Source organism: Lutra lutra, chromosome 18 (assembly GCF_902655055.1).
Source record: "Lutra lutra chromosome 18, mLutLut1.2, whole genome shotgun sequence".
NCBI classification, from domain to species: Eukaryota; Metazoa; Chordata; class Mammalia; order Carnivora; family Mustelidae; genus Lutra; species Lutra lutra.
Window position 1 is genome coordinate 14,958,617 of NC_062295.1, and position 23,908 is coordinate 14,982,524.

General features: G+C 42.4%; 1 protein-coding gene across 1 annotated transcript in view; it reads left to right on the top strand.

The window, feature by feature from the left end:
• The window catches only part of IQCK (IQ motif containing K), a 106,824-nt gene that overhangs the window by 29,591 nt on the left and 53,325 nt on the right, over positions 1 to 23,908 (top strand). The window contains exon 4 of the mRNA XM_047713201.1: positions 5,443 to 5,527. Within this exon, the coding sequence (XP_047569157.1) occupies positions 5,443 to 5,527 (85 nt within the window). The remainder of the gene's footprint in view (positions 1 to 5,442; positions 5,528 to 23,908) is intronic.

The window sequence follows — 23,908 nt, forward strand, 5'->3', positions numbered from 1 at the left end:
TCACGTTCCAAGAAAACAATAATCTCTTACCTAATGAAATGCGGATAGAATTTGGATTCCAAGATTCGGTTTTCAATATAAAGCAAGCTTTTCTCCTTTCTACTTTATTCTGTTTAAATGCCACTTTGGGATGGTCCCTCTTGTTTTAGAACCGGATGCAGAGATTTTTAAAGACTGACTTCTCAGATTCCCTTGTGTATTTTGAAAGCATGCTGTGTCTTCTTTAGATCCTGCAAATCTTTTACTTAGCACCCAAAAGGGAGGAAGCAATTGTGTGGGTTTATGCATACACACAGAATCAGAAAAATAAATTCCCAGGATTATGGCATCAATTCTTACGGTTCAAATATATTTGATTCACATTTAAGAAGAAAAGAAAAGGGGAGCATCTGGGGGATGCAGTCGGTTGAGCGTCAGACTCCTAACTTCCACTCAGGTCATGATCTCAGTGTTGTGAGATCAGGCCCCGAGTTGGAGCCCGCTTGCTATTCTCTCTCTCCCTCTTCCTCTGCCACTCCCACTCATGCTCTCTTTCTAAAAATAAATAAATAAATCTTTTTCTGGAAAAAGGAAAAGGATATGACAAATGAGCATTACCAGCAAGTCAGGTCTTAAAAACATACTTAGTGGTTCTGTTTTGCTGGTAGAAACACACAAACCTGAGGTGCCTGGGTGGCTCAGTGGGTTGGGCCTCTGTCTTCAGCTCAGGTCAAGGTCTCAGGGTCCTGGGATCGAGCCCCGGCATCAGACTCTCTGCTCAGCAGGGAGCCTGCTTCCCCCCGCTCCGCCGCCCCCTCTCTCTGCCTGCCTTTCTGCCTACTTGTGATCTCTCTCTCTCTCTGTGTCAAATAAATAAATAAATCTAAAAAAGAAAAGAGAAAAGAAACACACAAACCTGTCTGCTCTGGGGAATCTCTTGTGGGGGAAGCCTCCGGTGCTGCCTTCTCCTTTGACTGACATGGCCCATCATCCCCCACCTGAGTTCCCCAATGATGAGCGGTCGCCTCTACTCCACCTCTAGTTTTATTTGACCTGAAGCCAGTTGCACTGATTCCAAAAGAGAGAAAAGGGCCTGACGTGGCTTCTATCCCTTCAAGCTGGCCTGCTGAAATGATTGATAATTCCCAGGGACTACTCTCCAGAGATTAAGTCCTTTTCATTTGGCCTGATTTACACTGGCGCTCTCATGCTTATTCTTGGTTTGGGAACGAGACAGCGCCCCATTATTTAGCCATGAAAGCAGGGATGTCACTAAAGGTGGCCTCATATTACTGCTTAAAGGCCTATTAGAAATCTCATTTTGCTTTTTGGAGATTCATTGTGATGCAAAGCCATTCGAGGTTTCATTACCGGTGAAAGCCCTTTGTCAGGCTGGCCCAGCCTGTTGTCCCAAGATTTGCAGTTCTCCTTTCCTACTGCTATTCCGAAACAGGAATACGGTTACTTTGAGGATTTCATGACATCAGTAGAAAAAAATATACTTAAGGCAGGAATATTGCTGCCGAACAGAAAGGCGCCATCAAATCTCCCCTCAGATACAAGTGACAAACCACTTTGTTCTGCGGTCCTGACATCAGATTTCCCCGTGGAACGTCAGAGAAATGAATACCTGCCAAGTTATTTCTGTAAGAATTAATGAAGAGGGCATTTTCTGTGATTACGACACCCCCACCCCCCCACCCCCATTTTTTCTTCTAGGCAAATGACTGTGTTTTCTTCTATTAAATACACACAGCTGTGAGACCCTGAACTCCTCATCAGTGACCTTGTGAGCTGCCTTCTCTTCTCCTTAGGCCAATCCCTGTGCTTCCCAGGCCAAAAGATTCTCAGCAAGATATGGTCAGTGACCTTGAATGAGTCACTTCACACCTCTGTGCCTCAGTTTCTTCATTCCACAACGCAGAGTACTAACCACTATACGATCACGGCCAGTTTCTTCATTCCAAAAGAAGGATAACAATCGCTCATTACTGATACTGTGAGGATTTAAAAAAAATTTTTTTTAATTTAATTTTTATTTTTTAATAAACATTTAATGTATTTTTATCTCCAGGGGTACAGGTCTGTGAATCACTAGGTTTACACACTTCACAGCACTCACCATAGCACATACCCTCCCCAATGTCCATTACCCCACCCCCCTCTCCCGACCCCCCTCCCCCCAGCAATGCTCTGTTTGTTTTGTGAGATTAAGAGTCACTTATGGTTTGTCTCCCTCCTGATCCCATCTTGTTTCATTTATTCTTTTCCTACCCCCCAAACCCCCCATGTTGCATCTCCACTTCCTCATATCAGGGAGATCATATGATAGTTGCCTTTCTCCAATTGACTTATTTCGCTAAGCTTGATACCCTCTAATTCCATCCACGTCGTCGCAAATGGCAAGATTTCATTTCTTTTGATGGCTGCATAGTATTCCATTGTGTATATATACCACATCTTCTTTATCCATTCATCTGTTGATGGACATCTAGGTTCTTTCCATAGTTTGGCTATTGTAGACATTGCTGCTATAAACATTCAGGTGCACGTGCCCCTTCGGATCACTACATTTGTATCTTGGATCACTACATTTGTATCTTTAGGGTAAATACCCAGTAGTGCAATTGCTGAGTCATAGGGTAGCTCTATTTCCAACTTTTTGAGGAACCTCCATGCTGTTTTCCAGAGTGGTTGCACCAGCTTGCATTCCCACCAACAGTGATACTGTGAGGATTTAATGAAATAATGTATGGAAAGCACTTAGGACGCTGTGCCAGGCAGAGAGGCTCATTCCACAAACATTTATCAAGTACCCACTAAAAATGGTGTCCCCACCCCTAAGGTTCTCCCTGGCTTTGATGTTTTTGATTCTGGAATAATTCCTAAGCATTGGGACTACCAGGAGGAGCAAACACAGGCCTGGTCTCTGCCCTCGTGGAGCTTTCAGTCCAGTTGACGACTGGGGCATTCATTAGATAACCACACAGAGTTACAGCTCCGATTTGGGCCAAGAACTAGGAAGGAAGATTACGCAGAGCTCCACTGGGTCCTAACCTAATCAAAGAACACCTTTCCATAATCAGAAGAAAGGGTAAGAGTGAACCAGGATGAAGAAGTGTCAGCCCCCTCACCTCCAACCTTAAGGTTTTGAGCAAGTTAGGAGAAGGTGTGCCTGCCATAGGTCAGATGGGCCTCACACCCCGAACATGGCCTGGGTTTCAGTGCCATCTGGCCTGCGGCTGGGTGTCTTTAAGCAGCAACCTGCACAGCTGTACACAATGCCCCTGGCTGGGGTAGGGGGATATTGGAGGCAGATGAAAGCCCCTCTGCAAAGGCCCTGAGGTGGGAGGGCACTTTTGAAGAGGTGAAAAGGGCCAGTGTGGCTGGAACACAAGGAGCAATGCTTATAGGAGGGGAATCCAGAAAGCTCTTGGTAAATATCAGCTAGTATTAATGCACAATAATGTGAGTCTTGTAAATCCATTGCCAGCACACCAAGTATCCTTAGAAACGCAAGGTGTCTCTGGAAGCCATTGATGGAAGAGAATTACCTCAGGAATATGATCTGTTGGTGTCATACAACTGAGATTCCTTGAATGAGGACAATGGATAAGCACAGACATTTACTGTGGAAAACAGGCCTCCAGCAGAATATGAATACTCCACTGCAGCCCAGAGAGCCAGATATTAGGCAAGAAGAAGTGAAAACAAAAAGAGAACCAAACAAAAATTTTAAAAAGCCACCACATCATACAAATAAAAATGGAAACAGAACATTAGGGAAAGGTTTCTAACAATGCTATCATTTTGAGGGTGTCATTATCTCTCCAAAGACATAGAAGAATCTTCTTTACTTGGTGTCTCCTAAAGGGCCTGCCCAGCCCAAGACCCAGAACCTGGCAACAATTCCACACTCCCTTGAAATGATCTCAGTGACCCCAAGATTCTTCTGGGCTTTGATTTCTTTGTTACTGGAATAATTCAAAAGCACATTCATTCATTCATTCATTCAAACAAACATACTATATCAAGGGTGGGTTGTGCTGTTTTTAAATCAGAGTTTAAAGGGAAATAAAACCACACATCCTGGAGAATCATGCAATGTTGCATCTCAGCTTTGCAGTCTGGGCCAGGCTCCGCATCTGCGAGTGTTTGCCCAGGGAAAGTCTGGTGTCAGCAGAGCATTGAGAGGGAAGCCTACCTAGGCTTTGGGATCCAGTGGGTCTGGACTCAGATCCCAGCTAGGCCACCTACAAGCTGTGTGACCTTGGGTCGGTCAGTCAGCCTCTCTGTATGATGGGAGTTACTATAAACTTAAATGATGGCTATTGTTAGGGAGAACTCTGAGGCCTGGGAACTTAGGAACCCCTCACTTGCAAATTCAAAGCAGGATCCTGGGAGCAGCCTCCATGTGACCCGCATCCTTTCTGAGGTTTATTTCTTTGTACTCATATCTAAAAAGGCTTAACTTGGCTTTCCAGAGGCAGCTGAGCTTTAGAGAAACAGAAGGAACCAGAATTAAATCATACTTCTAAGATCTTGTCAGGAGTTAGTCTCTCTATGCAACTTTTAAGGGGAGGGAGGAGGAAAAGAGCATTTTGCCATGATTTTTAAATGTGTTATCTATGATCAAACATCCCATCACAATCTGAGAAATCCCACAAGAGCAAATAATGTCAACTGACCCAGCACTTGAGATATTTTATTGCCTATTAAGATGTAGTAACAGAACTTAACTTAAAAATATGCCCAAGGGGTGCCTGGGTGGCTCAGTGGGTTAAAGCCTCTGCCTTCGGCTCAGGTCATGGTCTCAGAGTCCAGCGACTGAGCCCGACATCAGGCTCCCTGCTCAGCGGGGAGCCTGCTTCCCCCCTCTCTCTGCCTGCCTCTCTGCCTACTTGTGATCTCTCTTTGTCAAATAAATTTTTAAAAAACCTTTAAAAAAAATATACGCCCGAACTCAAGCCACATTAAACTGGAATGCGCACACAATTTATCAGAGATAAATTCCAATAATTTTGCCTTCAAGAAAGAGATGAACTGCTTCATTTCCCTTCAGTAGAATGGTAGAAAAAGAATCCTTTATTATGTCTCAGTCATAATGCAGTATTTAAGAGCTGCTCCTGCTTTGTCTCCTGTTCTACATCCATATAGCCTTATGGATGTCCCACCTTTAGGACTCACATGCAGCTCTAGCAGCTGGAGCCTTTCAGAACAGAGCAGGCTCACAGTGATTTCAGAGTACCCTGGTTAAAAACAAAGCAAAATGAATCCATCTCAGATTTTAAAATTAAACGTGATAACTCAAGGCTAAACTTCTCTATCAAAACTGGCATTGTTGCTTTCTAAGAATGGAAATGGATGAGGCGCTTAATCAGAGAGGCCATTATGTTGTCAAAGGGCTCGCCGAGGCTGAAGGATGGATTCTCATGGGCATGTGGCCATTTGATTGCTTTTCAGCCCCCGGCCGCCGATCCCACTCTCCCTCCTGCTGACAGAAGAAGAGGGAGCGCTGTGCATTCAATCCTTCTGGAGAGCCTATCTGGTAAGAGTCATGTGCAATTATGGCGTTTGGCCTGATGGGGAATTTTTGTGATGTGGAGGGCCCATGGGAAAACTGTTAGATGAATTTGAAATAGAGGGTACTACAGCTAACATCCAAACCTCAGAAATAGGACTCTCTGTAAAATACAAAGAGTGATTTCGAATTTTTACCAAAACTTGTGCTGCAGTTGTCATTAAAAGTACCCTCCAACCTTTTAATGTTGGGTTTACTGGCCTGTATTACCTAAAAAATAATATTATATACATGCAAAGAGCAATACCATGTTCATTTTAGAAAAAAGAAATAGAAAATTACTCAGGTAGAGCAAATAAAAATTTTTGAGGCACTGAAACTATTACCCCAAAGTAATTGTTGGCATTTTGGTGTAAAATTTTCCAAACCTTAAAAATCTTAAAGGGTAGGGTAGGGGGTAGGCAAAATGGTTGAAGGAGATTAAGAGTACAATTATCTTGCTGAGCACTGAGTCATATATGGAACCATCAAATGGCTATATTGTACACTTAAAATTTATATAACACTGCATGTTCACTACACTGGAATTCAAATGAAAAAAATACAATAAAGCTTAAAAAATCTTAAAAGATAGATAGATATATATATAAACACGTATCATATGCTAGAAGTAACCTTTTCTTTTGAAACCTTTCATTTCTAGCCATTGGTTTTTCCCAGTTTATCATTAATCTAATAAATGCTGTAATAGATACCTTCGTGGATGCATCTTTGCACATTTGTCTGGTTGTTTATGTAGGACGAATTGTAGAAGTAGAATTTCTAGGTCAAAAGGTGAGTTCCTTTCTAAAATTCCTGATCCATATTGTCATGTGGCTCTTCAGGAAGGATTTGCTTTGAAAAATTCTTACCAAATACATATGAGAATGGTATGTGTATCTCGTGCTAAAAAGTGTACATCCTGTTCGATTTGTTGGCAGAGTATCAATGTTAAGAAGCTTTCTTGGGACGCCTGGGTGGCTCAGTTGGTTGGACGACTGCCTTTGGCTCGGGTCATGGTCCTGGAGTCCCGGGATCGAGTCCCGCATCGGGCTCCCGGCTCCGCGGGGAGTCCGCTTCTCTCTCTGACCTTCTCCTCGCTCATGCGCTCTTTCACTGTCTCTCAAATAAATAAATAAATAAAATCTTAAAAAAAAAAAAAAAAGAAGCTTTCTAGGGGGGCGCCTGGGTGGCTCAATGGGTTAAGCCGCTGTCTTCGGCTCAGGTCATGATCTCAGGGTCCTGGGATCGAGTCCCGCATCGGGCTCTCTGCTCAGCAGGGAGCCTGCTTCCCTCTCTCTCTCTCTCTCTGCCTGCCTTTCTGTGTACTTGTGATCTCTCTCTGTCAAATAAATAAATAAAATCTTTAAAAAAAAAAAAAAGAAGCTTTCTAGGTAGGGGCGCCTGGGTGGCTCAGTTGTTAAGCATCTGCCTTTGGCTCAGGTCATGATCCGAGGGTCCTGAGATTGAGCCCCACATCAGGCTCCCTGCTTGGTGGGAAGCCTGCTTCTCCCTCTGCTACTCCCCCTGCTTGTGTTCGTGCTCTCGCTGTCACTCTCTGTCAAATAAATAAATAAATAAAATCTTAAAAAAAAAAAAAAGTAAAAACAAGCTTCCAGGTAAACATGAAGCTCCTATTCTAGGTAGAAGCATGTCTCCATCCAAATCTGAGTGTTAGACATCAGTGGAGTGAGTTTAGAATTGATTTCAGGGGTGGTAGATCACCACAGAGAAGGTCTCCATGGGTTTACAAGGAAACCCAAGATGCACGTTGATGCACTCTTCAGAATTACCACAGGAGAAGCAGGCTGAGGGGAACACATCAGCAAACTGTTCTCCATGAAGAAGTCAGATTTATTCTAATGAGACACAATTAATAAATCAACAAGCAAAATATTTGTTAAGTGACCATTAAGTGGGACTTGTCCTTTATTACAAGGAGCTTCCTTCTGTCTCGGGCAATATTGTCCGATCACTCCACTCCCTTTGTACGTCGCACATTCCTGAACCCATGGGTTGAAGTCAGGTGTGGAGGTTAATTAATAGATTCAGACATTACAAGGAGCCATTTGCTCCCAAGGAGTTTAAAACCCTCTACTATACCCCACGATTTAGATAGAACTTTTGATGACATAGGTTTTCAGTATTTCATACATATTTTATACCTGTGGTCTTTTTCCTTCATGACTGAACATTAGCGGGTTAGCTGAAGTTCCGGGACGCCCAAGCGAGGTGAATGATTCCGGGCTTCCACACGCTTTCTGAGCTCCGCCTTTGTCGTCCGCGTATTTCATTTGTAAGACTTACACTTGTTACACTAGAATTAACCGTTTTACTTTCCCAATTTCTGATCCTTTTAGTGAAACCAAAAGAGCAAAATGCAATAAAATAGTGATTCTCAGATTTCGTTTCTTTAAAAACAGCAAAGCCCTTTCTTCAAACCAAATCATACTCAGAAGCCTGGAATATAACCAGTGTTAACAGTGTTAACAGGAAGAGGGGATGTTCTGTCCCTGATCCTCCCATGCAGTAAGACTTTCACACCCAGGGGCCTGTGTTATGGGCACAGCATGAAAAACAGAGAGATCTTTCTCTACTTGTCATGGGACAACATCCTGATAAACCCACTGTAAATTGAAAATACTGTAAGTTGCAAATGCATTTAACACACCTAACCCACTGGACATCATAGCCTAGCCTTGCCTATAAACATGCTCAAAACATTTACGTTAGCTGACAGTTGGGCAGGATCATCCGCTATAAAGTCTATTTTATAATAAAGTATTGAATAGCTCGTGGAACTTATTGAATATTGCACTGAAAGTGAAAAATAGAATAGTTGTATGGGTACAGAATGGTCATCACTGTATTGGTTATTGACCCTGGTGATAGGCTGGCTGGCTGGGAGAAGGGCTCGTTGCCATTGCCTAGGATCACGAGCGTATTGTACGGCGTGTCACTCACCCAGGAAATGATCAAAATTCAAAATTTAAAGTACAGGGGCGCCTGAGTGACTCAGTGGGTTAAAGCCTCTGCTTTCGGCTCAGGGTCCTGGGATTGAGCCCCAGATCGGGCTCTCTGCTCAGCAGGAGGCCTGCTTCTCTTTCTCTCTCTGCCTACTTGTGATCTCTATCTGTCAAATAAATAAATAAAATCTTAAAAAAAAACTTAAAAAAAATTAAAGTACAGTTTCTACTAAAGCATATGGCTTTCAAACCATTGTATAAAATGTAATCATTTTAAGTTGGGGATTGTCTGTAGTCTGTATGACAGCTGAATTTAGCTCATTCACAAGCAAACCCTACCATATAAAAATGTCAAAGTGGCTCAAAATTTTACTGGTTATAACACCATCATCACACAATAGCTAGGAACATTCCTTATGGTACAAAAGATGTGTAGGGGTAAGTGTATACTGTGTAAGAGTTTGGGTTGTTCAAATCCAAACATCTTCTGTGTGTATACACACATACATATGCATATATATGTGCCGAAGAGTGCCAAGTAGGTGGGTAAGATCCTAAGTTGTTGCTAGAAGGAAAGATGTCTGATATGTAGTGTATATATAAAGAAGTTATATATAAACTCAGAAGTTTCCACCATAAAAAAGGAGGGACTTGATCTCATCCTTAAAAGAAAGATGGGAAAAAAAAAAAAGGAAAAGAAAGATGGGATGCTGGAATTTCAGCTGGGAACAAGATGGTATCTCAAGAAGAAATAGCACACACACACTCATATGTGTATATATATTATACCATTTTTTATTAAAACGTGTCCTGTATAGGTGTGGCTTAGTCAGTTAAGCGGCCAACTTCCCATTTTGGCTCGGATCACATGATCTCAGGGTCTTGAGATTGAGCCTATGCAGGGCTCAATGTGCTCAGCAGGGAGTTTGCTTCAGGATTCGCTCTCCCTTTGCCCCTCCCCCCCAAACTTGTACATGTGCGCATGCGCTCTCTGTCAAATAAATAAATAAATCTTTTTTTTTTTTAACATATATTTTGGACAGCTACATACACACACATACATACACACACATAGGATAGGAAATTACCTGAAAGGAAACGGAGCAATCTGTCAAAAGTTGTTAACTGTGGATGGCTGGGAAAGAATTAGGGAGACCATAGCCTTCTATACATTGAACAAAGTCTTTACAAAGAGAATGCAGTATGACTTTCCTTAATTTCAGATTGATTTAAACCATGTTATGGATGCAGAAAGAACATCTGACAAAATCCAACAGGCTTTTTTTTTTTTTTTAAGATTTTATATATTTATTTGACAGAGAGAGATCACAAGTAGGCAGAGAGGCAGAAAGAGAGGGGGGGCGAGCAGGCTCCCCATGGAGCAGAGAGCCCGATGCGGGGCTCCATCCCAGGACCCTGGGACCATGACCTGAGCTGAAGGCAGAGGCTTTAACCCGCTGAGCCACCCAGACGCCCAGCACTAGAGGTTTTAACCAAGGAAGTTAGTCAAGAAAAGGAATAAAAGGGGCGCCTGGGCGGCTCAGTGGGTTAAGCCTCTGCCTTCGGCTCAGGTCATGATCTCAGGGTCTTGGGATCGAGCCCGCATCAGGCTCTCTGCTCAGCAGGAAGCCTGCTTCCCCTTCTCTCTCTGCCTGCCTCTCTGCCCACTTGTGATCTCTCTCTCTGTCAAAAAAATAAATAAAATCTTAAAAAAAAAAAAAAGAAAAGAAAAGGAATAAAAGTCATTCCAACCAGAAAGGAGGAAGTAAAACTATCTCTATTCTCTATATAAACATGACCTTCTATACAGAAGTTCCTAAGTAATTCACCAAAAAAAAATTTTTTTTAAGTAGGATAAACAAGTCCAGCAAGGTTGCAGGATACCAAATTAGTATACAAAAAAAAAAAAAAAAAAAAAAAAAATCAATCATATTTATATGTACTTAGCAATGAGCAATCTGAAAATGAAATTAATAAAATAATCCCATTTGTAATAGCATCAAAAAGAACATATTGCATGGAGCACTGGGTGTGGTGCATAAACAATGAATTTTGGGACACTAACAAAAGAAAATATAATTAAAAAAAAAGAACAAAATACTTAGGAAGAAATTTCACAAAAGAAGTGCAAGACTTATATGCTGAAAACTATAAAATATCACCGAAAGAAATTTAGAAAGACCCAAACAAGTGGAAAGATAGCCTCTCTCCATCGACTGGAAGACCTGATGTTGTAAAAATGACAGTACAGGGGCACCTGGGTGGCTCAGTGGGTTAAGCCTCTGCCTTCAGCTCAGGTCATGATCTCAGGGTCCTGGGATCGAGCCCCATATTGGGCTCTCTGCTCAGCGGGGAGCCTGCTTCCCTCCCTCTCTCTGCCTGTCTCTCTGCCTACTTGTGATCACTCTCTCTCTCTCAAATAAATAAATAAAATCTTTAAAAAAAAATGACAGTACACATTGATCTGCAGATTCAGTGCAATCTCTATCAAAATCCCTACTGATGGGGCGCCTGGGTGGCTCAGTGGGTTAAAGCCTCTGCCTTTGGCTCAGGTCATGATCCCAGGGTCCTGGGATCAAGCCCTGCATCGGGCTCTCTGCTCTGTGGAGAGCCTGCTTCCGCCTCTCTCTCTGCCTGCCTCCCTGCATACTTGTGATCTCTGTCTGTCAAATAAATAAATAAAAATAATTTTTTAAAAAATCCCTACTGATATTTTTTAACAGAAATTGACAAACAGATCCTAAAACTTGTATGAAAATGTAAGAAACCCTGAAGAGCCCAAACAGTCTTGAAAAAGAACAAAATCAGAGGACTCACATTTCTCTATTGCAAAACTTACTATGAAACTATAGTAATCGAGTGCTAAAGGCATAAGGATAGGCATAGGTCAATGGAATAGAATTGAGAGTACAGAAATAAACCCATTTATGGCCAATTGATTTTTATCAAGAGCGTCAAGACCGTTTGCTGAGGAAAAAATAGTCTTTTCAGCTCATAGTCCTGGAACTTCTGAACATCCGCATCCAAAAGAATAAGGTTAGACCCCCTACCTCATACAGTATACAAAAATTAATCCAAAATTAAAGACCTAAATGAAAATGCTAAAACTATAAAAGTCTAAAAAGACGACATTGGTGTGAATTTTCTGACTTTGGATTAAACAACAGTTTACATAACAAAGAGCACAAGTGACAAGAGAAGAAAAATACATCGGATTTCATCAAAATTAAAAATTTTTTGCTCTTGGGGTGCCTGGGTGGCTCGGTTGGTTAAGTGTCTGACCCTTGATTTTGGCTCAGGTTACTATCTCAGGATTGTGAGATCAAGCCCCACATTGGGCGCTATGCTCAATCTGCTTGAGATTCTCTCTCTGTCCTTCTTCCTTTACCCCGTTCTCTCATCCTCCACTCTCTTTCTAAAATAAAAACAAATAAATCTTTTTTTTTTTTAAAGATTTTATTTATTTATTTGACAGAGAGAAATCACAAGTAAGCAGAGAGGCAGGCAGAGAGAGAGGAGGAAGCAGGCTCCCTGCTGAGCAGAAAGCCCGATGTGGGGCTCGAACCAAGGACCTGGGATCATGACCTGAGCCGAAGGCAGCGGCCCAACCCACTGAGCCACCCAGGCGCCCCAAAACAAATAAATCTTTAAAAAAAAAACACACACAAACTTTTGGAGCTCCTGGGTGGCTCAGTCTATTGTCTGCCTTCAGCTCAGGTCATGATATCAGGGTCCTGGGATCAAGCCCCCTATCAGGTTCCCTTGCTCAGCAAGGAGTCTGCTTCTCCCTCTTTCTCTGCCCCTGCCCCCCACCAGCTTGTGCTTGCACTCTCTCTCTCTCTCTCAAATAAATAAATCTCTCTCTCAAATAAATAAAATCTTAAAAAAAAAAAAAAAAAAACAAAAAACCCAAACCCAGGTTTTTGGCTTCTAAGAACACCATCAAGTGAACGAAAAGACAATCCACAGAATGGAAAAAAAAAAAAATTTGCAAATCATATATCAGATAAGAGTGTAATATCCTGAATATGTAAAGAATTCTCACAGCCTGACAACCCAATTACAAAACTGGCAAGGGATTCCAATAGACACTTCTTCAAAGAATATCCACAAATGGCCAAGAAGCACATGAAAAGATGGAGGAAATGCAAAGCAAAACCACCGTGAGATGCTACTTCACACCCACCAGCATGGCTAAGATCCAAAAGGCAATAACAGTGTTGGTGAGAATGTAGAGATCTTGGAAGGGCTCGCACACTGCTGGCAAGAATGGGAAATGGTGCAGCCACTTTGGAAAGCAGTTTGGCTGTTTGTCAAAAATCTAAACATTGAGTCAGTGCTCCATGACTCAGCAGTCGTTCTCCTAGGTATATATTTAAGGTAATTGAAAGCATCCGTCCATACAAACACTTGTACATGAATGTTCATGGAAGCATTATTCACAATAGGCAAAGTGTGGGAAACCAAACATCCACCAACTGATGAATGGATACGTAAACTGTGGTACATCCATATGGTGGAACGTTATTCAGCCATAAAAAGGAAACAAAGTACTGATCCACGCTACGAGTTGGATGAACCTTGAGCACATTATGCTAAGTAGAAGGAGCCAGACGTAAAAGGTCACATATTCCGTTTAAATAAAATGTCCAGAATAGGTAAAGCCTTAGACAGAAACCAGATTAGTGGCAGTCAGGGACTGGAGGAAGAGAGGAACAGAGAGTGACTGCTAACAGCGTTGTTTCAGGTGATGGAAATGTTCTGGAATTAGGTGATGGAGATGGTGGTACAACTGTGAATAAACACCGAATTTGAATTGTGAACTTTAAAAAGGGTGAATTTTATGTTATGTAAATTCCATGTAAGCAAATGGATGAATAATTATGGGGAAAAAATACAAAGCAAGTAATTCTATACATTTTAACCATGTGTTCTTCTGACACAAGGTCTTGATTTTTGGCCTGGTTCTGTGAGTAACAGCGAAACATCCTAAGATGAGAAAAAAGGATTTCCAGGAATTAGTGAAGTGTTCTGTCACAGGTAGCACTCGCACAAACCCTCTCTCCTTACACACTCCCGTGTAGTCTTATTGCACTTACCATGAAGGGTTTGCAATTAATGAAAACCTTTACTTGTACTGTCTTGAACACCATGAGGGGAAAATAGGGCCCCCCACAATATTGTTTTGTATGGTAAACTATATATATCATGGAATTTACCATTTTAACCTTTTTTTAGTTGTACAGCTCAGTGACAGTAAGTACATTCACACTTGTGCAACCATCACCACCATCCATTTCTAGAACTTTCTTCTTTCTAACCGGAAACTCTGTCCCTACCAAACAATAATTCCTCCCCATGCCCCCCTTCCCTCAGCCCCTGGCAGCCACCCTTCTACTTTCTGTCTCTGTGGTTTGACTACCTAGATACCCCATAGAAGTGGAATCATACAGTATTTGTCCTTCTGTGACTGGCTTATTTCACTTCACGTAATATCCTCAAGATTCATCTATATTGTCGCGTGTGTCAGAACTTCCATCCTCTTTAAGACTGAGTAATATTCTTTTTTTTTTTTTTAGATTTTTTAAAATTTATTTATTTGACAGAGAGAGATCACAAGCAGGCAGAGAGGGAGGAGGAAGCAGGTTCTCTGCCGAGCAGAGAGCCCGATGCGGGGCTCGATCCCAGGACCCCGAGATCATGACCCGAGCCGAAGGCAGCGGCCCAACCCGCTGAGCCACCCAGGCGCCCCAAGACTGAGTAATATTCTTGACAGGAAGTTTTAAAACCCAGAAATCTGATATTCTTACTTGTTAACATAAAACTAGCTGGACATCTCATAAAAATATATTTTAACCGACCACATTAAAAGAAACGTCACACAGTATGAAAAGCTACGTGTAGTGAACCATTCCCAGTAGCCTTGACTTTATGATTAGCCTTAGAAATAGGTTCCTGGGGGCGCCTGGGTGGCTCAGTGGGTTAAGCCTCTGCCTTGGGCTCAGGTCATGATCTCAAGGTCCTGGGATGGGGCCCCACATCGGGCTCTCTGCCCAGCAGGGAGCCTGCTTCCCCTCTCTCTCTGCCTGCCTCTGCCTACTTGTGATCTCTCTGTCAAATATATAAATAAAATCTTTAAAAAAACAAACAAACCCAGAAATAGGTTCCTGGTAGTTATTACTAGATGTTAAACATGTCTGTAAAAGTAGACACACTCTTGTTCCTTCTTTCCAAAATACTAGATTAACGGTTAGGAAGCCAGATTGTTTCAACATGCAAAACTGAATGTTTTTTTTTTTTAAAAAAAAAGCTGTCTGGATATTGTGAATGAAGTCGGTCCTCTGAGCTCTCTCGCTTCTGAAGTGTGGCTGGTGATAAGCTGCATTACCACATCAATGGTGCTCTACTGCCTCTGAAACATGGGATGTTACAGGTAACCCAGAACAGAGAAAACTCTGCTCTCCTGTGAAGTTCAAATGAGGTTCCCATGGGCCATAAGGATTGGAATTTCTTTAATGATTTAGGAGGCAGAGACCGGAGAAATCCACTGAATATTGATTCGGTCCAAATAAGCTTCGGGTGTTTTATGCCTTCTGCCTATTTGTTTTATTTTACTCTCAGCCTAGACTCCAGCATGGCTACAATCTTCCCCGCTCCCAGGATCAACGTCCCCTCCAGGCACTGTGACAGCTGACAATCACAAAGCCCATCAATCATCACTGCTTTTGTTCGTTTGGTGAACAATACAGTGCAGGGTTGCTCTGGCAGCCCCTTTGTGGCTTTGCAAAAAAAAAAAAAAGACTGGCGATCCCGATTTCCACCTGCAGAGAACAATGAGAATCTGTGCCTTTATACCTTTGTCTGTCGTGCCACGAGCTGCGGTGGATGAGGCACCCCCCCCACCCCCAGGAGAAACAGCTAGCTGTGAACAAAGAGTACAGGTTTAGAATGGGACAGTCCCCATCTGTCCCCAGACACTAGAATATTGCCTCCCTCTGGCTACAGGGATTGGTTCATGATGGGTAGGGGACTTAAATCCGTCATACCTAGTGAAAGGTATGTGGGAATCTCATAGGAGTTGTTGAGACAGAGCAGCTTGCTTTGCCTGGGGGTTAGCTGGGAGGCCAGGCTATCTGCAAAGGTCTTGCCACTGAGTAAAGAACCTGACGGAAAAGAGAATGCGGAGGCCCTCTGGCCGGGAGAGGGCTGAGCCTTGAAGGCCGCGGAGCCCTGGATTCAACAGTGCCAGTGAGTCTCTTCATACAGGTTTCTGTCACAATCTGGAGTCCTGACAATGATCGTTTTCAAGACAGAAAGTTCTAGACTCTTGATTGCTTGCATATGAAGGAGGATATTAGTACAAAATAAAAATCTGGATCCACTCATGCAGGGAAACTGTTCGAGTTTGTCCCAGAGGACTGTGGCCTATATCGACTTGCCCTTAGCTGGAGAGGGGAAGCCTAACCCAAGGAGAAACATATCTGTTATTTTTATTGTTTAAGTAATACATTTCCATTGTGGAAAAAAGGAAAATACATAGAAGTTTCTTTAAAAATTTTAATGTATTCATCCTTCTAGAACTTTTCCTGTTCATAGAGGAATTTTTTAAAGTGACTTTTTTTAAAAAAGATTTTATTTATTTACTTGACAGACAGAGATCACAAGTAGGCAGAGAAGCAGGCAGAGAGAGAGAGAGAGGAGGAAGCAGGCTCCCCATGGAGCAGAGAGCCCGATGCGGGACTCGATCCCAGGACCCTGAGATCATGACCTGAGCTGAAGGCAGAGGCTTTAACCCACTGAGCCACCCAGGCGCCCCATAGAGGAATTTTTTAAAGCAAAATTGTGATGATAAAAACTGTTTTGTGGGAGTGCCTAGGTGGCTCAGTGGGTTAAAGCCTCTGCCTTTGGCTTAGCTCATGATCGCAGGGTCCTGGGATTGAGCCCCAAGTAGGGCTCTCTGCTCAGCAGGGAGCCTGCTTCTCCTGCTCTCTCTCTGCCTGCCTCTCTGCCTACTTGTGACCTTTGTCTGTCAAATAATAAATAAAATCTTAAAAAAAAAAACTGTTTTGTGCCTGCTTTGCCCCCATAGTGATATATCGGGAACCTCCTTCTTTGTCAGTACACAAAGATCTGTCTCACAAATTATAGTGGCTCCATGATACATAATTTATTTAACCAGAGTTGGACATTCTAATTTTCTCTCCTACAGAAAACATATTATGAAAAATGTCCTTGTTCATATGTCTTTGCACACTTACCTGACTGTCTTTTATAAGGTTAATTGCTAGAAGTGGAATGGATGGTTTGAAAAGTAAGCACTTTTTTTTCAGAGTTTTGCCAGTTATTGCTGTATTGCCCTCTAACGAGGCTGGAGACCAGCATGCACCAGCAATATATACAAGTGTACCCTGGTGTAGGTCTTGATGGGACAGTGAAGAGAAGAAGAAGTAAGACAGGTGCGCCTGGGTGGCTTGTCAGTTGGGAGTCTGCCTTCAGCTCAGGTCATGATCCCAGGGTCCTGGGATCGAGCCCCTTATTGGGCTCCCTGCACAGTGGGGAGCCTGCTTCTCCCTCTCTCTCTTCTGCTCCCCCTGCTTGTGCTCTTTCTCTCTCTCTCTCTCTCTCTCTCTCTGTCAAATAAATAAATAAATAAATATTCTTTTTTAAAAAAAAAGATGTAGTAAGAGATTGGGGCCATGAAGTATGTCTAGGGATATTGAAGTTGCATTGAACACTACAGGAGGGTATAAACAGGTGAAACCATGTGTCCGGTTGTGTGTTGTGCACTGCACAACTCTGTTTTAGGGAGTACCATTTGCTGGCAATACAGCAGACCTCTGAAGCTAGAAGAAGCCAGGGAAGTTATGACTGAGTGGCCACTTGTTTTCTATTTCTTTTAATCCCACTGGCCTAGGTATCTCCTGGCCATTTCTGATAGCTAGAGACTGGATAAGTGAAGATTGTCTCTGTGATACAATCTAGAAGCTCTACCAGAATCCGAGTTAGGATCCAAAATCAGAGTTTTCTTCCTGAAAGTGTGCAGCAAGTTTTAGGTCAAGTAAAATATAAAACCATTCATATTCAATAATATAGTAATTATAAAATAAATATTGGGCATTTACTCAATGGAATATTATGTCAACACTAAAAATAATAAACAGAGGATAGTAACAAGATGGAGATTGCCATAGTATATTAAGTGAAAAAAGAATAAAATGTCTCATATGTAGGTTATTTATAATTATGTTAAAAATATGGACATGTAGGGGTGCCTGGGTGGCTCAGTGGGTTAAAGCCTCTGTCTTTGGCTCAGGTCATGATCCCAGGGTCCTGGGATCGAGCCATGCATCGGGCTCTCTGCTCAGCGGGGAGCCTGCTTCCTCCTCTCTCTCTGCCTTCCTCTCTGCCTACTTGTGATCTGTCAAATAAATAAATAAAATCTTAAAAAAAATATATGGACATGTAGATAGTCCATAGAAACAAATATATAAAATAATATTGTAGTTGTTCAGAGGTAGGATAAGGGGTGATGTTTTCACCCTCTCCTTTTATCTATTTTTCTTTTTTTTTTTTTTTAAAGATTTTATTTATTTATTTGACAGAGAGATCACAAGCAGGCAGAGAGGCAGGCAGAGAGAGAGGAGGAAGCAGGCTCCCCGCTGAGCAGAGAGCCCGATGCGGGGCCCGATCCCAGGACCCTGAGATCATGACCCGAGCCGAAGGCAGCGGCTTAACCCACTGAGCCACCCAGGCGCCCCTCCTTTTATCTATTTTTCAAATTATATACAAAGAATATATTGTTTTTACAGAAGAATAAAAACATTATTTAAATGAAGACTTGGAAATCTATATTCAACCATGATACTTTCTGTACCCTTTTCCTCTTTAGTTCAAATTTGGCCTCATGAGCCTTTTTAGGGTGTGTGTGTGTGTGTGTTTAGAAAAGATCTAGGTATTTATGCTCAAATAATATTGTAGGTTATAAGAAAGTTTGATTATTTTGCCTATAGCTCTCCTGTTACAGTCTTAATTAACAAGAAATAATAGACCACAGGTCATTTGGAGAACAGTTTGATTTCACGAACAAAGAAAGCCTTTCACAGCACATGTGTTAAACTTCACTAGAGAAAACCCATCGGATCGGCTGACAATTTAAAAGGCAGGGGAGAAATATTGGCATTTCCCTCTTCAGAGAATTCTGAAGATTCTAAATAAAAAGTGGCATGTATTCTAAAAGAATTGAGAGTGGGGTCCCAAGTAGATATTTGTACACCCGTGTTCATAGCAGTATTGGCACTGCCTAAAATGTGGGAGCACCTCAAGTGTCCATCGGCACATAAATGGATAAGGGAAGTGTGGTATACATGTGCAGTGATGTTAGTCCCCCTTAAAGAGGAAAGAAATCTGTCGTAAGCTGCAATGTGGATAAGGCTAAGTGAAATAAGCCAGTCACAAAAAGACGTGTACTGTAAGAATCATAAAGACAGAAAGTATAAGGGTGGTTGCCAGGGGCTGGGGAGAGGTTAAATGGGGAGTTAGGGCTCAGTGGTTATGGAGTTTTAGTTTTACAAGATGCGAAGGGTCCTGTGAATGGGCTTAATACCACTGTATTGTATGCTTAAGAATGGTTAAGGTGGTAAATTTTGTGTTAAGTGTATTTTACCACAATAAGAAAAAAAAAAGAAAAAGAAAAAGAAAGAGATGGGTGTTCAACTGTGTTTGATTTGATTTAACTTGATATTTTCCCTCCTGAAAAACCACTCCTTTCTATTTAGAGATGACCTATATAGTTAGGTAGGAAATGGGGGATGAAAACAGCCCAAGATAAAAACCAAGCAACTGTGAAAAGACGCTTCAAGAACACAAAGAAAAAGTTTTGTGGTTCCTCCCATATTTTTCTGCAGAAAGCAGCAATTCCAAGTTGAGGCTCTCTACCCAGAGGAAGAGAAATTTTTGCCTATTTCGGGCAGCTGGCTGGGTTGTTAGGCGTGACCCCCCAAAAAATTGTTTTTGAAAGATCACTTGAAGTTCTCATCATTAGCCTTAACTTTCTTTTTTTTTTTTTAAAGGTTTTATTTATTTATTTGACAGAGATCACAAGTAGGCAGAGAGGCAGGGAGAGAGACAGAGAGAGGAGGAAGCAGGCACTCTGCAGAGCAGAGAGCCCGATGCGGGGGCTCGATCCCAGGACCCTGAGATCATGACCTTAGCTGAAGGCAGAGGTTTAACCCACTGAGCCACCCAGGCGCCCTGTAGCCTTAACTTTCTTGTTCTTGAAAGTTGTGGCTGAGTGGAAGGACTTGTTTTATTCTATGTAAAACATGCCTTATGGCTATTTGTTAATAATATGGACTGTACCAGCAGACAGATCTGTTTGAATCTGTACATCAGGTTATTGATGACTTTGGGTGGGTGGACTTCTGAATGACAGTTTCCTGCTCATAAAACAGGACTATTAAGATGGAATCAGGTGGTTAGTCCACATTTGGGCCTTAATGCAGTGTCAGGCACATAGTAAATCCACAATAAATATTAGCTGTTGTTGTTACTGTTATTATTTTATTAGTCTTACTGGTTCCATCTTACTTCATGGGACATCTTTTTTTTTTTTTTAAAGTAAGCTTCATGCCCAACATGGCCCTTGAAGTCAAGCAACCCCAAGTTCAGAAGTTTGATGCTCTACTGACTGGACCAGCCAGGCACCCCCAGGGCATCTTTTTCGAAAGCCAGCTAGTGGCCTCTTTGGAGTTCCTCAGGGACACCAAGCATGCTCCTGCCTCAGGGCCTTTGCACTTGCTATTTGTTCTTTGTACTTGGCAACTCTCAACCATGGTATCTTCTTTTGCTTCATTCAGGATTCTCTTAAATGTCTCTCCTGGTTACCCTTTCTAAAATAGCACCCACTCATCATTTTCCAGCCTCTTACTATGCTTTATTTTCTGCCCATCACTTACTGGTTACCTGACGTTATATTAGTTATTCATTTGTTTATCCGTTGCCTGTCACCCTAACCAAAGCGAGCTCCAGGAGGATAGAGGTTGCTTGACCTGTTCATCCTGTAGACCCAGCCCCTAGAACATTGGCTGGCATATATTACATAATAAATATTTTAGTGAATAACTGAATCCTTTAAATGATCTCTCTAATGAGGCCATTTGAAAACAAAGAAGAACAAATTGTTTTTGTTCCATTTTCAAAGCCCTTCTCTGGGATTTATGCAGGCACTTAAACAGGGATTTCTGTGGGGAGGTGCTTTTGTCCCAGGATCCTTGAACTCAACAGCTGTGCTCATTAATCCCCCAGAGATTACACTTGAGAAAAATGTATTCATTTTAGCATTGGCCTTCGTGAGCCATCTCTGCACCGAGCCTCATAATGTGAAGAAATGAAGTGTGCTATGGGAAATTACAATCCCCCAAACAGGCTTGAAAGGACAGCATCAGCCGAAGGGTATCTTTAGTTCATCTGAGTATTGGACAGAAGAGATTTTCTTCGTTTGGAATTTCTCTTCTGAGAGCTGATATGTGCTGGCAGGTGGGCAGACTTCGCTGGCAAAAGTCAGACATTGTATTGTGTAAAAGGAATGCTGAAAATGGGGCATTGCATCAAATTACCCCCAGTTTTCCTCTTGATGGTGCACAGCCACGTCTCTGCCTCCGAGGGGTTGGTCGCGACCTTTGTGGTTTGATAAGCAGTCTCAGCCCTGGGTTCCTCTAGTGGCAACTCCACGTGGAAACATTTATCATCTTGTGGAATCCTCTTGGTGTTTGCTGGACTATGGATATCGTTTCAGTCTCTTTCACCTTACCTTCCCAACCAGAAGATCCAATCCCAAACAGCCCTTTCTGTTGGGCTGTCTGGGAGGTATTTGTGAATCCTACGTAGTGAAACTGGTTTTGAGCATTTTCTAACACATGGGGAATGTTTATAAACTGTTAGGGAGTTAAAGGCCACCTGTACAAACCCCAGTGATTGAGTGGAATAAAACTCCTGACCTTCTCAACATTGTAGAGGTCTTGGTCTTAGGCTGAGGATTCCGATATCAGACCCCTAGCATTTGAAGTGGAATGCTCCCAAGGATGGCTGCTCTCAACCCTTCTGCCAGTTCCACTCAAATAGTGGCCTTACGCCTTCCGTTGATGTGTGTGACTCCATTTGTTCACTCTTTCATATGACAGACATGTATTGAGTATCTTCTCCTTGCCAAGAACAGGGCTGGGTACTTTACAAACAGAGCTCCTCTGTCCCTTGACAAACTCAGAGGCAGCAATAACAGAAGAATGTTAGCAAAATTAAGAATAGCAAAATCTAGGGGTGCCTGGGTGCCTCAGTTGGTTAAGTGGCCAAGTCTTGATTTCGGCTCAGGTCTGATCTCAGGGTCCTGGGATCAAGTCCTGTATCAGGGTTCTAGCTCAGTGGGGAGTCTGGTTAAGATTCCTTCCCTCTCTCCTTGCCCCTCCCCTGCTCCTGTGCTCGCTCACTCTCTCTCACTCTCTCCCTCAAAATAAATAAATAAATCTTGGGGGTGGGGGAAGAATAGCAAAATCTAGCATTTTTGGTTACTTGCTATGTGCCATGCACCAAACTAAGCACTTACTAGCATTATCTCCTTTATGCTTTATGCTGCTGCTGTAAAGTAAGCAGGTATGTACTACTATTATCTCATGTGTAGATGAACCAACAAAGGCTTAGAAACCCTAACTGACTTGCCCAACATCACACAGTACAAGTGGTAGGGCCAGAGTTTTAAGCCCAGGTCAGACTGTCCTTAGAACCGCATCTCTCTTTTAAAAACAAAACAAAATGGGGGCACCTGGGTGGCTCAGTGGGTTAAAGTCTCTGCCTTCGGCTCAGGTCATAATCTCAGGGTCCTGGGATCTAGCCCTGCATCAGGCTCTCTGCTCAGCAGGGAGCCTGCTTCCCTTCCTCTCTCTTTGCCTGTCTCTCTGCCTGCTTGTGATCTCTGTCTGTCAAATGAATGGATAAAATCTTTAAAAAACAAACAAAACAACAAAGCCATTTTGCATTCCTACTAGAAATGTAGGAGAGTTCTCATTGCTCCATGTCCTTACCTGTAATTATCATGGTCAGTCTTTTTAATTTTAGCCATTTTTGTGGGTGTGTAATAATATCTCGTTCTGTGTCTGCATGTGTTTTTTGGTTTATTTTTGTTTTAAAGAGAGCGAGACAGAGAGTGGTGGGGAGGGACAAAGGGAGAGAGAATCCCAAGAATCTCCATGCTGAGCACGGAGCCTGATTCGGGGCTCTATCTCACCACCCTGAGATCATGATCCGAGCTGAATTCAAGAGTCAGGCGCTTAATCAACTGAGCCATCCAGGCGCCCCCAAGTGCGTACATGTGTTTTCATCGAGTTTATCAAGATATATATTACACACTGTAAAATTTACCCTTTGTAGTGTATAGTCTTTCAATTTCGACAAATGTATACAGTATATCTACCCCTATAATGAAGGCACAGAAACATTTACATCATCCCCCAAAATTCCTTCAGGCTACCCCTCTATATTTAACCCCTGCCCCCAACCACCAGCCTCTGACCCTCACTGATCCGTTTCTGTTCCTCTGGTTTTGCCTTTTCCAGAACGTCAGAAAAGTGGAATCCTAAAATGCATAGCCTTTGTGTCTGGCTTCCTTCACGGGACCTGATGCATTTGAAATTCTTCCACGTGGTTATGTGTATCAGTAACCTCTTCCTTTTTATTGTCGAGCAGCATGCCACTATAACACCCCAGTAAGAGGGAGTTCTCAGTCCTGGTGATGAGTTAACACACCTGAGTTTAACAGGAGACTGGCTTAGTTATACCCGCGGATTGCAATGGTTTCAAGCCTCACCATGTATCAGGGTCATCCTTGAAAAGATTTTATTCTTATATTCTAATACCCAAGGTCTCATTCTCCTGAGATTCTTGTTCAACGAACCAGGATGAGAACAGGAGATGGGCAGTTTTTAAAAGACGCCCCTCTTACGCAACCCCCCCCCCCCCGCCAAGTGACGCTAACATGTAGTCAGGTTTAGGACCCACCAAAGAGTTGGAATCCACTTTGCAACCTACCAGTTGGGTGACCCAGGACAAATCATGACCCTTGGAATCTCAACCTCTTCCTTTTCCAGTTGCGAATAATAACAATTGTCCAGTCTAGCTCACTAGGTTATCATAAGGATCAAAATATCTTCTGGTGGCAACCCATGAGAAAGCGTCCTATGAACTCTAGCTACAGAAATGAACGGTATCAATATGGATGTAACAATCCCTCCATGTCTTTCTTATTTGAAAAGTACCAGAGGTTCTGTTTCCTAAACCAATGAGAGAGGTTTTCAAGAGCAAATGGAAAGAGCAGTCTTTCTCTGTCAATTTTACGGGTGCTCTTAGAAGACTGCCT